This window comes from Ostrea edulis, chromosome 5 (genome assembly GCF_947568905.1).
Source record: "Ostrea edulis chromosome 5, xbOstEdul1.1, whole genome shotgun sequence".
Classification (NCBI taxonomy): domain Eukaryota; kingdom Metazoa; phylum Mollusca; class Bivalvia; order Ostreida; family Ostreidae; genus Ostrea; species Ostrea edulis.
In genome coordinates this window covers 49,081,723-49,097,552 of record NC_079168.1, presented here as the reverse complement: position 1 = coordinate 49,097,552, position 15,830 = coordinate 49,081,723, and the positions used below count along the sequence as shown (strand labels likewise).

Here is a 15,830-nt window from a genome sequence, read left to right as displayed (position 1 = left end):
TCATTAATGCGTCTTTTCAAAATACATGTATGAGTGTAAACACGAAATGTAATGTGAACACCATTCTCCAAAAATAATCCAAAATTCACAAATAAATCAATAATTTTAATTCGCAGGAAAGCTGTTCCATAAGTGTGGATACAAGCGACAGTGGGGTATATATGGAGAATTCTACCGGAGTTATAGCAATTACCGTTATCGACTACCCGTCCCATTTAATAGCACTAGACGGAGAAAATGATTTAAAAACGCCATATAAACACGTGTTAAGCGCAGTCACTGTTCAGGTAAGACAAGAATTTATGTTCTTATTCGTTCTACTCAAACAAACATAAATAATTCATAGAATAAACACAAACACGTAGATTAGAATATGAAGCGCTCAGAACGTGCAGTTTACTTATTTCGCAAACATTGGTATTCATAAACAATTCTTCACACAGTATTGGCTTCCTTTCTAAAAAAAAAAACAAAAAACATTTTAATGATAAATCAAAGTACTCGAGTAAAGCAAGGGGGGGGGGGGGGGTCATAAGTTATCTGCACTTCAAAGAGTCTTCGAATGGTTTCAAAATTCTACTCACTAACAGTGTTCAGTTAAAATCCGTGAAATGAAGATTTATATGTCACCTGACAAGGTGACAATTAGACTACCCAATATATTACAGGTATAAATAAACACGAACACGTGTTATTAGAACCTTTCATAGATACATTTTTCAAAGAACTATGACTCATTCTGGACGGCTTCGTTTCATACCCGAGTACGAACTTGGGTAACTTGAGTAGAACAGAAAGAGTTTCAACTCTTGTATGACGTATTGTGACTGTGAACTCTACCAAGTAACCCTTCCTGGTTAGTGTGGAAGCACCATGCCGATCTTGTAAGGAAACTGAGCATGTGTCAGTTTTCAAACGATGGATCTGAATGTACAAGAAATCATTATTGTCACTGCGAAGTCTGTGTACAGATAAACATACGTCTATGAGAACATCAAGCATGTACTGTACAACGAACACCTTTCTAATGTAAAACGAAGTTACGTGCTGTACGAAAGCCTATTCTCTTTAGAGAAGTCGAGAGGCATAGTCTTCATCGACTTCTTTTCGCAAGCATTCATGTTTTGATTCTGGAAAACGTGTAAATGCCGGAGTCGGTGACGGTTTATGCTTCGACCGACGTTTCGACTTAGATGTGCCTGTATTTACGCAATAAACAACTTGTTTTCAAACATTTAACAGCAATACACAAAACCGTCACAAGGAAATCAACAATTACTTGCTTTTAATCCATTTTCAACATATCCCGTCCTGGGTTTTAATCACAACTCTGTTTATTTTCTCTTAACTGGTCCCCTATTGTGACAGCTCCCAAGACCAGTTAAGGTAAACCCGGGACAGGGGACATGTTGAAAATGGATTAAAAGCAAGTAAGTGTCGATTTCCTTGTGACAGTTTTGCGCATTATTGCTAAAAAAAAAATCAGAAAAAGGGGGATGGGTATTGGTAGTAGTGTCGATACTTCAGGTGCCTGTGGATATTTGGTCAAACACTAAAATGGGTGGTTTGTTCCCAGTTACTTTTCCCTTCCCCCCCCCCCCTTTAAAAAAAAAAAAATTGCCGGCCGGCTAAGGGTCTGGTTAAACACTCGATAACCAATACCGGTAATTACAAATATAATTGGGGGGGGGGGGGGGGGGGGGGGGGGCTGAACCCATGCCCTGTGTCATTGTTAACTCAAACATGTACAGTTATCTGCATGTAAAATAAATGATAAGGATATGATAATTCCAATCTAATTAAAAGCGGTAGTGGATTCAAAACAGCTAATTTTAATTAGATGAGGGGTAGCGGATTCAAAACAGCTAATTTTGATTAGATTGATGATCATTCAAGCAGAAAATTTCATATGGTATGCGGGTAAGTTAATCTAAACTCAGAATCCATTGCTACGGGGTGTCATCAGTTAATTTTATTCATATAACCTTCGATTCCTTTTCAATTAAAGTGTACCATTTGAGGTGTATTCGACCTGGTTCCACCCCCAACCCCACCTCCCACCTCTCCCCCGCTTTCTATGAACCTGACTTTCTACATGTTTTATAATGTCAAAATTATGCCCATAATATGAATCAGTGGGATAAGATAATTTTTAAAACGTAGATGGGTTATTTTTATGTCTTAATGACACATGTAGTTAAGCTTCCTGGACCATAAAAAAAATGTAAAATGAACAAAGATCGGAGAGAAATATTTATTCATGGTTCGAATTTCCTTTATTGTGTATATATAATAGATAAGTACTTGACCCAAACACCCACAGCTACGGGCATGTCTGCATGCTAAGCATACATGTACATCATAACATTTATAGTTTTAAAAGAAATGTTTCGCTGTTTGGTAAACATATCAAAAGAATAAGCTTTCTGTCATATTTTAAGTTTATATGCATGTACTATATACTCTTTAATCTATTGTGACCTACATTTTGATTGGTTAATTTGGAATTTGAATTTCGAAATTCGAATCTCGTATTCTGGATTTCGAATCTCGTATTTTGAATTTCGAATCTCGAATGAGCCTTCTGGGCTTTCGTAGTGCTGAGACACCCGAAAGCATCTTTGACATCCATGAATCCTGCATGCTATAGCAGATAATGAAAAAATTAAATATTCCCAGGGGCCGCCTGGAAACCTACAATGTGATTTACTGACTCTTACAAGTTATAAGTAACAAAAAAAGAGGGATACACAAGAATAATTTCTTTTGCTTCTGACATCTGTTTAAATTCTATTATTATGATATCATCTAAAGCCTGTTATTATTCGGCTTCTGACACGTGATTTTATATTTCTATAAGAAAAATAGAACACAGTAAAGGAATTTATTTTTATTAGGATGGGGTATATAGATGTTATAATTTTAGCATAGTACGAGAAATATGTCAAAGTAATATTGACTGGTTGATTGTATCTTGTTTAACGTCTCTCTCGAGAATTTTTCACTCATATGGAGACGTCACCAAGATCGGTGAAGGGCTTCAAATTTAGGCCTTTGCTCGGTGCTTACGGCTATTGAGCAGTGAGGGTTCTTTAGCGTGCCATACCTACTGTGACACTGGGCATCCGTTTTTAAAGTCATTTTCGAGGACCCGTGACATTCACACCTGATGCCGAGCGTTTGGCGATGGAACTATCACTACCTGTTTCACGACTTAGGTTTGTCGCAGCCGGGATTCGAACTTCACTGTTTATAAGAATGAATATGACAACTGGTAGGCATTTTATCCCGCGTTGTAAGAGAATATTGATACTAACAAAATGAAACAAGTTTAATAAAGATTTTTGAATTTGAAGTTTATAATGGGTGCAAGAAATTTAATGATTTTCACCCTACAGTCACTGGCGACTCTTCTTTTCTCAATGTAGTTTTTTGTATTCATCGTGGAGCATGCTGACGAACCAATCTTTGTTGACCCAACTCCATCCAACAGACAGACATTTGTTATCTATGTGGGGGTCGAATTCACTGTTGATTATTACGCAAGACCAACGTCACCTGATCCTGCTAGGTAATTCATGTATGTTTGTTTAATGAAGTACTCTCAATAGCCATTGACCAAGGGTCACCAGGACGGATATTTTCAGAGACCACTGACTGAAAAATTCAGAGTTTTGATTTGAAGCAATTTTATGAGCACTTTTTCACAGAAAGAATACTTCAAGATGTCTCTTCATAATATAATATCACTTTCTTTTACAAGGCGTTCTCAAGCGTATTTTCATTTGGTTCCTTTAAATATCTTTAAAAATGTACGCCTGATTGCATGCAATTGTCAGACACAAATTAGTATATTTTCTAGACAGGCTGCATTGTGTGTTCCAATAACAGATAACCACATGATGTAGACAATACCATGTTAAAAATCTGGGTAGATAGTGAATACACACTAACTTCAGATGTATATTACACTGTTATGTCTGTCAGTGTAGAAAAGATAAATCATTTGTTGTGAGCTGCCAAATATTTAATAACTAGAGGAAATCTTGCAATCAAATTCCAACTCTCTCTCTCTCTAATAAAGATTAAAAGTATGACATGTTGGATACCGTCATTGAATGACACAGCGTTAGATAATGGGCTAAATGAATAGGATCATTACTTTCATGAACTTACATGCATCTGATTACATAAATTGAATTTCCTAGCCTCCCAGCCCTTATTTATTTTTAAACAAATCAAGTATTACAGAGAAAGATTATTGTTTCAGGAAAATTGTACTATTTGATATTACAAGAACTCGAGGAAAAATAGCAAACTATTCGGAAATAACTTACCAGGAAAGAGGACGAAAAGCCAAAATTACTGTGTCTCTAGTTGTTACAGGAGAGGATTTAGGAAAGGATATTCTATGTGCAAGAGCCGAGGATAACGAAGGGTAAGTCAAGGCTTGAAGTGCTAGGTACCAGAGATAAAGTTATGTGCTGAAGTGTTAGTGTTCCATAGCATTACATACAACAAAATCCATTAAAAAAAATATTAGAAAATTGCGACGTTGGAAACTATCGCAGTAGGTTTATGTTCGATGGTCCGATCTTCCAGTCAGTGACATGGAACACTAATAAGAATTAGTAAAAGGTTTGCCAAGATTTGTAAATTTAGCATTGGGGATTAAAGCAAACAATCTCATTAGTTTTCAAATAATATAGAAATTGTATATTATGAAATAGACGGATAGTCATTCTTATCCATTTAGTCCATACATGTCTTGATTAGAAAATACCAAAAGACAGAATAAACGAGTCCATGAAGGCAAGATATTTCAGTATTTACGAGGAGCGATCCGTTACATTTCAGTTTACTAGTTTAAAGCGACACTTTCATATTTGCAGCGAAGTGATTTCATTTAAATGAAATAAAGAGCATGTTAATGCTTCATGAAGCGTTGAATCCTAGGAATTTCTCTCCCAGGAAAGTGCAAATTTTATGAGTTTTTGAGTTTTAGAATATGGATCTCAACAAATATATGGTAAAACTAATGTCACGTTTCATCATATTTAGAATTTGCATATCGTCAGAATGTAAAAAAAAAATTAATACGCATGAAACACGGAATTGCATAGTCTTATTATACACTAATTGTTCCAATTTCAGACAGGAATCTGTGAATATGCACTGTTTTCCAATCACCATCAAACGTAAGTTTTTACATGACATTGCTACATGGGAAGCACACTTTGCGTCGTGTTTGATTCATATAGAAATTCAAATCTCAGGAGGTTTGAAATAGAATCCAGATTCTAGAAATGGGCAATGTATCCCCAGACGTAGTTTTGCATTGATTCGAAACAACTATGCTTACTGAATTTTTGTTGAATTTCACACTATTTGACTTAATTTTGCCAAAATGTAAAGATTTTCAGGTGCTTGATTATATCATCATTACACTAGTGTTAAAGCTTACCTTTAATTGTTATAACTCCATTCAAACTGAAAACAAACAGTTTCAACAAATACGCTGCCAATCAAACCTAACCTAGTTGATTACGGTGCTGTTTATTTATGTTTTAAATATCAGTGCTATGGATTTGGTCTATTAGAAAGGTGAAGATAACGAACACTGATAAATCTCATAAATCCCATAAGCAATACAAAATAAATAGTTGGGCAAATACGGACCCCTGGAAACACCAGAGGTGGGATCAGGTGTCTAGGAGGAGTATGCATCCCCTGTCGACCGGTCACACCCGCCATGAGCCCTATATCTTTATCATGTAAACGGAGTTATCAGTGTGCCTCGAACGGTCTAACAATCGGTATGAAACACGTCAGACAGCATTTGACCCAATGATAGGTTGTATGGGCAAAGGAGATCGTTATAACGACCATAGAATTTTCGAAATGCTGACTTTAAACGAGACTGTTGAAACCCCATTACCATCAAGTTGTTTATCAGTAGCTTGCCTCGATTTAAAAGCTGACCATACGCAGAACAATTTCTTGCATGCATATCGAATCATTTTAGAGATATAAACTCCACATTAATGTGATAATGGAATATTGCTACATAAATATGGGAAGTTGACGATGGAGAAGCTGAAATCATCCCGTTTGTCATAAGTTGAGTTGTTAGTTTGTCGTTAATATTTACTTTCAATAAGATATCTAAGTATGAAGCAGAAGTGGACGACTCTATGGTGTCTTTTATTTCGAGCTCATAGGGATATATCGAATCGACATGAATGAAAGTTATTATTGTTAATAGATAAAACGTCGATATATCTAAATGTCGACTTGAAGGCCACAGGAAGAGATTTTTTCTTCTCAAGTAGAAGTTTTTGAATAATTTTTGCTTCATAGGAATATAGAAATAGGTCTAACAAAGGAACACAATTCGTGATTATGGGAATTCCAACAGACTGTTGGAAGAGCTGATCACCAAGACCAGGAATATATTATCAATGAGGAACTGTAGCATATATTTTTTTATTTCAACTTCAGAATACTTGTTCGTGGAATCAGAGTACTGTTTAACAAAGTAATTTTTTGGATGACTGATCACTAGATGGGAATGGTTCCGTTTTCCATTTCTGTTGAAGAAGCAACTGTCTATGATGTCAAAAAGTCTAGTCTTTAATTCATCGTGAGGAATGGTCGTGTAAAGTGTTGAAAAGTCATAGGTTTTGATGTTGTTGATTTGAGGAAAGTTTTGCGATTTCAAGTTTACTAAAAGTTCTTTAGATTTTTTTTAGAATCCACAGTTGATTTACACCACTTCTGGCATATGTAGTCGCACAGTAAGTTCGAGGTTTCTCCTTCACAGCTGTTATTATTTTCGTGAGTAACAAAGGCAGTGGTTTGGTAGAACACTTACTGGATCCAGTGATGGATCTTTGTTTGTACGAGTTTTTATGTAGTTTAGGAATCCAGTAAATGTACAACAACTCATATTCATTCGACCCATCGACTGGGATACCAAATGTGCCTAAAACTGAAGCATGGTTTTGAAGAATAGGAATTGAGAAAGATGTGGTTCCTCTAGACGTGAAAATTGAATTTAATGCAATATTCAGACCTCACCAATCGCGGTAGATCAGAGGTAGAAAATTCGCTTCATGATCGGGAGGTCGTGAGTTCGAACCCCGTTCGCGTCATGGCCGTGTAGGTGCAGATCTGTAGCTCTATGGGAAAATAGACAGATTAGAGAGCTAAGATCACCCGTTTAAAAAACCCTCGATTTACGGCACAGAAAAAAGTGTGCACGGTTGAGGCCTTATATCTTTGCATTCTTGCATTTTCGTCTCAGAAATTTAATATAAAAAAATTCCTAACATATTTTTCCACTATACATTTGTCCAAGCATACCAGTCCTTCATATATTCATTAAAGTCTCGTGCAATCCGAAAACTCACAGATTCAAATGATCGGTTGTTTTCATAATCATAGTAATCAAACCCAAATGTATTATGTGACGTTTGGGATATATTACATATTTGAGTTTGTAAAGAAATGTCTGAATCAGACTATTTCATCCCATATAAAAACTGTATGTGTTAACTGTTAGAACAAGGAAACATCAAACTAATTCGATAATGGTAAACATGGTGACTTAGTACCAATATTTTAGGTCATAGTTCAGGGTCAAACAACATTAAATGTACATTTTCTAGAATTTCATCCATCAATTAATGGGGCGCTGGTAGGGGGTATGTATTGCTTAAGCTATACTCTCATGATGCTCATATTATATTCGCTTTATTGCCTGAATATGTTGTTTATATCTCTCAACTGATTCAATACTCAAGAGCATTTTCTACATATGATCACTTTTTTTAATGGAGACAGGCTACTGATAGATAAGTTGATGTTACAGGGGTTTCAACAGTCTCGTTTAAAGTAAGTATTTCTCAGGTTGTTTGGTCGTTATAACAACATTGTTTATCAGTAGAACTTGTCATTGGGTAAAATGCTGTCTGACATGTCTGACACCAATTCAGGCCTTTCTTTGGACACTGATTTCGATTAAGAATTACTTTGTTTACCCAATCGAGATATAGGGCTCATGGCGGATATGACTGGTCGTCAGGGGATGCTTACTCCTCCTAGGCACATAATACCACCTCTGGTATGTCCAGTGGTTCATTTGTGCCCTACCATTAATCTTGATAATCATTGATAGCAGTTATGGGATTGACCACTGTTTCCTTCACCTTTTCATTGACACATTCCTCAGGATAGTCAATACAAAGTAGAAATCTATGTCACTATATGTCACAGTAAAAGTACATCTTATTGAGAGTACCAGGATATCGAAGAATGCGGCGACATATTTTGGAAGCAAACGAGTCATTGTACTTTTCAGAATCCCTGGTTCACGAGATGAAATATAATTAAATGACATATCCCTTGCATTAACTTCTGCTGGAGCTATTGGTAGCTACAGAAGTTATTTACCAATACACTACATGTATTTGAAGTTGTTGTACTGTCAAAAGCTTCACTCCTTGGTGCGTCAAGATTTATTGAACAACTGCTAACAGAGGAAAACACACAATTACCGTCACATGAGTGAAATAATCGTACACTATATGTCCAAAGGTCCATAGACAACTGGTGAAAGGTAAAAAAATAATATAAACATCAAATGCAGTGAATAAATCGAAATTTCAGAAAATTATTCATATACTTGTACTACATTTCTTTGTAGCATATTCACGGACACCCCAAAGAACATTCAAGGTAAGGAATATTCACATCATTAAAATTCAATACTAAGATTAAACAAATATATGCAGGTAAGGTTCAGCATCTGACACAAACTGGATGTCCTGCTTTTGGTTATTTTGCCAAGACATTTCAGCATTGGAACGAAACAACGACAGATAGGAGATGATATATAATTTACAATCTTCCTAGGATGTGCCTTTCTTTGTTTACTTTCCGGAGCCTGGAATGATCGTCTGCCCTGTGGATTCTTATTGTATATTTCCAATATATGCAGCTTCTACATTGAATGGGTATGCTTTAAAAATGTTTATTTTATATAATCTATTTAGTTCGGAAACGTATGAGAGTCACATTGACACTTATCTTTCATTTTCCATTTCTTATTGTGTAACATTTACGCTTTAATGTAAAAATTAACTGTTTGATGTGTAAAATTTACAGTTTAATTTGTAAAATTTACACTCTAACATGTATAATTAATACATTAAATAAAAATTACAATTTTCCCTTGGATTATGTAATAAATACTTTTCTCTGTAAAATTTACGCTTTAGTGTGCAAATATTTACAGTTTATTCGGTCAAAGTTATAGTATTCCAATCCACCTTACATACTGTACACTTTATTGTGTCAAATTTACAGTTCATGTGTATTATATCTACTCCTTCGAAGTGTGAAGAATTTACAATTTAACGCGTAACGTTTATAGTTCAACCATGACACGAATTATTATGTAACCAGATCTCGGATTCCAATTGGACAAAGATGTATTACTGTATGTAAAAAAGCCTATAATTTTAATAGAACACGGTAAAATTTAAATTTACCCATCTACTAAATATCCGTGACTTGTGAAGTTAATAGGATTTAACTCGTCGAAGTTAAATCGGTTTATCAAAGCTAAATATCAATATTAATCATTAATCTGTATCATCGGGGTAATTTCCCGCTACCAGCTATTCTCCTTTCGGGTATTAGTGAGATCATAAATTACGTCACGACTACCGTGCAAGATTTCCCAGCAGTTCGCACATGAAAATTCACCTTATTATGGAGAGCCATTCCTCCGTCACGGCTGCCATTTCCGAGTGGGCGGAGATTCAGCTTGCCAGTAGTGCTCACCTGGATTTTTCATTCATTTAATTGATATTAACATTATCTAATATTTTCCCGGGTGTACATCTGGTCCCAGGGTTAACTTCTCCTTGCACTAGTTATGAGCAGCCGTGGTCATTAGCGCCAATAAATCTAATAAGCTACAAGTCTGTCTATTTCATTTTGTGTGTACCAGTTTGTTTTCCCCTGTGTATACCATATTTTGTCTTTGATAAATGTAGCAATGCTATTGATCGATGAGATGTGATACTTTTAACTTGTGTTATTTATCACATCTCGGCCGAAAAAAAAGTTAAGACAATCCCGATCCATTTCCTACGGAAGCGTATTGGGACAACATTGGCTTTGATGTCAAAGATTAATGACATACGCAGTGGAATATTTGGAGTTCTTAAGATAATATTAGTATTCGTATTGTAACTTATTTGAAGAATTTACAGATAAAACATATGTTTGACATCAGGAGTGAGAGTGAGACGATCAATGAAATGATTGGCATATGACTCAAATTCTAACCAAGCATTTTCAGTCTAGTCCTTTGCCGTATCACACTGAAGTGTATGCTCCTAAATGTCTTGATGAAAAGATTATTTGTTTTTATGTGCTTTAGTTAATATGACTTGCCAAATAGCCTTTGCTTGTTACTTGATAAAGGCAGTGAAAACATTACAGTGATGTAAATTGAAAAAAATGTCATTTATTTTGAAAATGACGAAGTTATGTAACAGAAAGCTATATACGTAAAGTAAATATTTAACTGTCTGTCTTTCTCATGAATGCATATCCTCTTTGTCAATATGTATATGTAAGTTTTATGTTGGAACTGTAGAAGTGTTTTAAGCACAATGAATGTTTGCCAAGTTAGAACACAACTTTTCATGAATAACCTTGGTACATTATGATTCATCTCATGATTAAACTAGAAACTTTACATTTATGCATTATATACTTGAAAGAGTGAATTTTATTCATTAATCAGTAATATAAGATTTACGTAGTCTTTGGTATCAGGTCTTCCGACAGTCTGTTGGAATTTTCATTGCCACAAATTATCCTCCTTTATTGCGTGATATGATTTCTATTCTAACGGGGCTGACGTTATTCAAAAGCTCTTTCTCGAGAAAAGAATTTTTACTGTGGTTTTCATTTAGATATACATAAACATCAACAACGATGTTCTATTAACAATATCATTATTAAGACGAAGTATTATGGTATTGCGCCGCCCGTCTGTCCGGCCGTCCATCTTACGTCCGCACCGTAAGCTCCAGGATTTTACAACTTGGTACATTTGATCACCATGATGAGAGGAAGATGCCTATTGTTTTCAGAGGTTAAAGATCAAGGTCGTAGTATCACTTAGTAGGAAAACCTAGTAGGAAATCCTTGTGGACAATATACAATTCCAACCGTAAGCTCCAGGATATTACAACTTAGTATATTTTATCACCAAAATGAGAAGAAGTTGCCTATTGTTTTTCAAGGTCAGAAATCAAAGGTCAAGGTTATAGTATTATTTAGTAAGAAAACCTTGTAGGCGGGATACAAACCCAACCGTAAGCTCCAGGATATTACAACTTGGTCCATTCGATCACTATGATGAGAAAAAGATGCATATTGTTTTTCAAGGTTATAGGTCAAAGGTCAAGGTCACAGTATCACTTAGCTGGAAAACCTTGTAGGCAGGATACAAACCCAACCGTAAGTACCACGATATTGAAACTTGGTATATTTGATCACCACGATAAGAGGAAGATGTCTATTATTTTTCTAGGTCAAGGTCACAGTATCACATAGTAGGAAAACCTTGTATGCAGTATACAAACCGAACTGTTAGGGCTAGGACTGTCAAACTTTGTACACATACACTTTATGCCAAGTGGAGGATGCCTATTGTTTCTTAAGGTCAAAGGTCAAGGTCGTGGTAGCAGAATGCAGACCGATTCGTTGGGACAAGAACCATTAAACTTGGTACACATACATCTTATGCCATGTGTAAATATTACAGAGAGAGTACATGATTTGTTTTTTTTATGCAAAGAAAGAATTTCACACCCTGATGATTGCTGATACTACTTGAAGGGAAGTTCTGTAAATCACGGTGTCAGAAAAACGCCCTATATTAGCTTTTCATGGGCGAATTAAGTACCGTTTGTGGTACCTTTGTTTTTATTTATATATAAATCCGATATATCTGACTTGTTTCATACCGATTGCTAGGACGTTCTTGACACACGAATTTTGACTACGGATAATTCCGTTTACCTGATCAAAATATGGGGCTTACAGCGGGTGTGACCGGTCGACAGGGTATGTTTACTCCTCCTAGGCACCTGATCCCACCTCTGGTATATTCGGGGGTCTCTATTTGTATTGCTTGTGGGAGTTATGAGATTGATCATTATTGGTTATCTTCACCTTTCATCTCAATGAACTCAAAGTAAAAGTCACCACCGTGATTTTCAAATTTGCTTCGTATGTTATTGAACATAGATATTGATGGCAAAATAACAACTCAACTTTATGACAAAAGGAATAAATTCAGCCTCGTAATCGTCAACTTCTTATATTTAGGTAGCAACATTCTATTCTCACCTGCATATGGTATATCTCAACTATTCAATGCTCGAGTTACTTTCAAATATTTTGGTATTTCAGTGTTTCAACAATCTCGTTTAATGTTGGAATTTCGCAAATTCTATTATCGATATTATGATCTAATCTGCAAATACAAGCTGTTTCATAACAATTGCGACTGTTCTTTACATATTGATTTTGATCACTCCGTTTACCTGATCAAGATTTAGGGCTCACGCCGGGTGTGACAGGCCAACAGGGGATACTTCTCTTGGGCTTCTGATGCTACCTCTAGTGTATCCAGAGATCTGCGTTTTTCATACTCTCAATTTCGTATTCTTTTATGAGATTGATCAGTGTTCGTTATTACTGTAAATTTGGCTGATTAAACTGTAACATTTAGAACTGTAAATTTTATATTAATTCTAAATATATAAAGGTGTTTATTTCAATACATTGAAATATAAGTTTTACAGATTTAGCAATATATTTTGCGGACTAGATTATAAACATTGCACATTAACTTGTAATTTTTAAAGATTTAACTATACGTTTTATGGATTTAACTAAAAAATTATGCATTAAAGTGTACATTTTAGACAACAAAGCGTAAATCTTATACTTTAAAGAGTAAATTTTACCTCTGGTAAATCCAGGGGTCCGTGTTTGCCCAACTCTTTATTCTTTACAGAAGTTATGATATTTATTATCCTTAGCTCAAAAGCACTAGCCAAGTGGACTGCACTCGTTTTTTGCTCAAAGCAGGCAAAACAGAATAAGTTTGAGAAAGAAAATGTCATTTATTTAGTAAATGACGAAAAGTATATAAGTACGGGGGGGTCATTAAAACCAAGTAAAAATTAAGATCATATGCTGCAAATGACTAGATGACCCCCCTGTTACATACATCTATAAAATTAACATTGAGAAAGAGAACAGGAGTTATAAGACTGATTGTCGTTCGTTATCATTACCTTTCATAGATTAAAGTTCAAGAAATAAAAAAAATGTTAAAGTTGCTTCAATACGTTTCGAAAATAAGAGCTACAAGATATTGTAATTGAATGTTTCAACATTTCAAACTTGGAAACCTTAATACAAATTCGTGATACGAACATTTGTACACAGTTCTGAAATGACAATATCTACCTCTATCACTTGCAATACTTGTATACAGAGGAATCGCCAATATTACAATATCATCTACGGAGGCGCTATCTGCGGTTGTTGTTGGTGGACTAAGACAAGTTAACGACTCAGAAACAAAGATGATCCAAGTTAAACTGAAGGAACATTTGGGTGGACATCGAAGGATCTGTTTTGAGGCAGCAGATTTGTAAGTATTTATGTAACGTGTAACAAGTATGGTTGATCTCTGTGCCATTCTCAGTGCGTTCTAATACATGCTGGTTTATCTTGCCTTGTTCACACATCTCATTTCATAAAAGATGTGTTTGTGTAGTTATACCGATAATGAGTAACTAGGATTTATATGTATGAAGGTATATTAATGCAAGACGTGTTTTTCGAAAATAAACCAAACTTGATACAAGTTTTATAATATTAACAGGGACTCAACTATTTCTGTGATAGATGGTTGTAAAAAGTCCACACTGAACGACTGTACAAAATCATACACTAAAATTTCCCTTCAAAATTCTTAAAATAGACAAGAGTGAATTTATCGAAAGGATAGCACACAAAATAGAGAATAACTATTATCATATTACAAATAGTGAAATTATATTTCATTGTATTATTGATGTATACGAAGCACATTTTCTTTCTGTTGAAAATATGTATCGACAACATTTTATCTATAAACAGTACTCATTTTCATTCATATGTCAATTCCATATATCCCAGTAAACTCGAAATAAAAGATACCACAGTGTCTTCCATATCTGCTTCATATTTGGATATTTTATTGAATATTTAATTAGACGTTAATGGCAAAGTAATAACACAACTTTATGATAAATGAAATGACTTCAGCTTCTCCATCGTCAATTTCCAATATTTGTGAAGCAATATTCCATTATCACCTTAATATGATGTTTTTAGGGCTGGGACGATTCAGGGTTAGCTCAATTCGGTTCGGTTTCGATCCAGAAAAGCACGATTAAGGTTTTTTAAAATTTAGGTCCAATTTATATAATGACAGCACAAAAATTAGCAATTTTAATGAGTAGCATACTTAATTTGATTTTATTCAAATTCTGTATGACTATGTATCGTCATTTGTAAATATAATATCTATTTATAATTGCATATTATAACTTTGATAGAAAAAATAAAAAATTAACAGACTATTAAAATTGGTTATATTAATGTGGAGCATAAATTTTGGATTATTAAACAAATCCATAGTCAATCTAAAATGTATATGATATTGTTTTCATTTATATGTCAAAATTCAACAATTCTATAAATTAAGAGTCTTTGAAAATCTCTCCATTAGTTATTTACTTTTCTCTTATATAGCTGTCAAAACATTATCTACGACGTTGATTTCGCTCCAGCATTGACAGAAATTCTATATTCTAGAGGGCTCACGGCGGGTGTGACCGGTCGACAGGGGATGCTTATTCCTTTTAGGCACTTGATCCCACCTTTGGTTTGTCCAAGGGCCCATGTTTGCCGAACTCTCTATTTTATATTGCTTATAGGAGTTATGAAATTTATCACTGTTCGTTATTATCACTTTTCATATGTCATGTAAAGATAAACTGCAGTGACTTACTTACAAACCACTTTATGTTGGTATCTGAGTGGTGAAAATGCTCAATCTCAACATAGTAGCGATTTAAATATCTGTTGCATAAAAATCTACATGCTCTGCACATAACTCGGACACCATATTTGTTATACCCCCTAACAAAGTTCAGGGGGTATATAGGAATCACTCTGTTTGTCTGTCTGTCTGTCCGTCCGTCCGTCTGTCCATCTGTCTGTCTGTGCAGATTCGTGTCCGGGCCATAACGTCTTTGTTCTTTGACATAGGCATACCATATTTGGCACACAGGTGGATCACCTTGAGACGATGTGTCGAGTACCTTCATGACCTCTATATGACCTTGACCCTTGACCTCAAGGTCAAAATTAAAGTTTATATTTTTACAATGGATTCGTGTCCGGGCCATAACTTCTTTGTTCTTTAACATAGGCATACCATATTTGGCACACATGTGGATCACCATGGGACAATGTGTTGAGTACCTTCACGAGCTCTATATGACCTTGACCCTTGACCTCAAGGTCAAAATTAAAGGTTTTTACAATGGATTCGTGTCAGTGCCATGATTTCTTTGTTTTTTGACATAGGCATACCATATTTGATGCATGAGTGTATCACCATGAGGCGATGTCTCGGGTACCTTCATGATCTCTATGTGACCTTGAACTTTGAC

General features: G+C 35.2%; 1 protein-coding gene across 1 annotated transcript in view; it reads left to right on the top strand.

Moving 5' to 3' along the window:
- Nucleotides 1–15,830, top strand: part of LOC125649402 (uncharacterized) — a 91,456-nt gene that overhangs the window by 15,661 nt on the left and 59,965 nt on the right. The window contains exons 6-12 of the mRNA XM_056164686.1: nt 117–287; nt 3,429–3,571; nt 4,271–4,438; nt 5,155–5,198; nt 8,708–8,739; nt 8,917–9,017; nt 13,598–13,756. Coding sequence (XP_056020661.1) covers nt 117–287; nt 3,429–3,571; nt 4,271–4,438; nt 5,155–5,198; nt 8,708–8,739; nt 8,917–9,017; nt 13,598–13,756 — 818 coding nt within the window. The remainder of the gene's footprint in view (nt 1–116; nt 288–3,428; nt 3,572–4,270; nt 4,439–5,154; nt 5,199–8,707; nt 8,740–8,916; nt 9,018–13,597; nt 13,757–15,830) is intronic.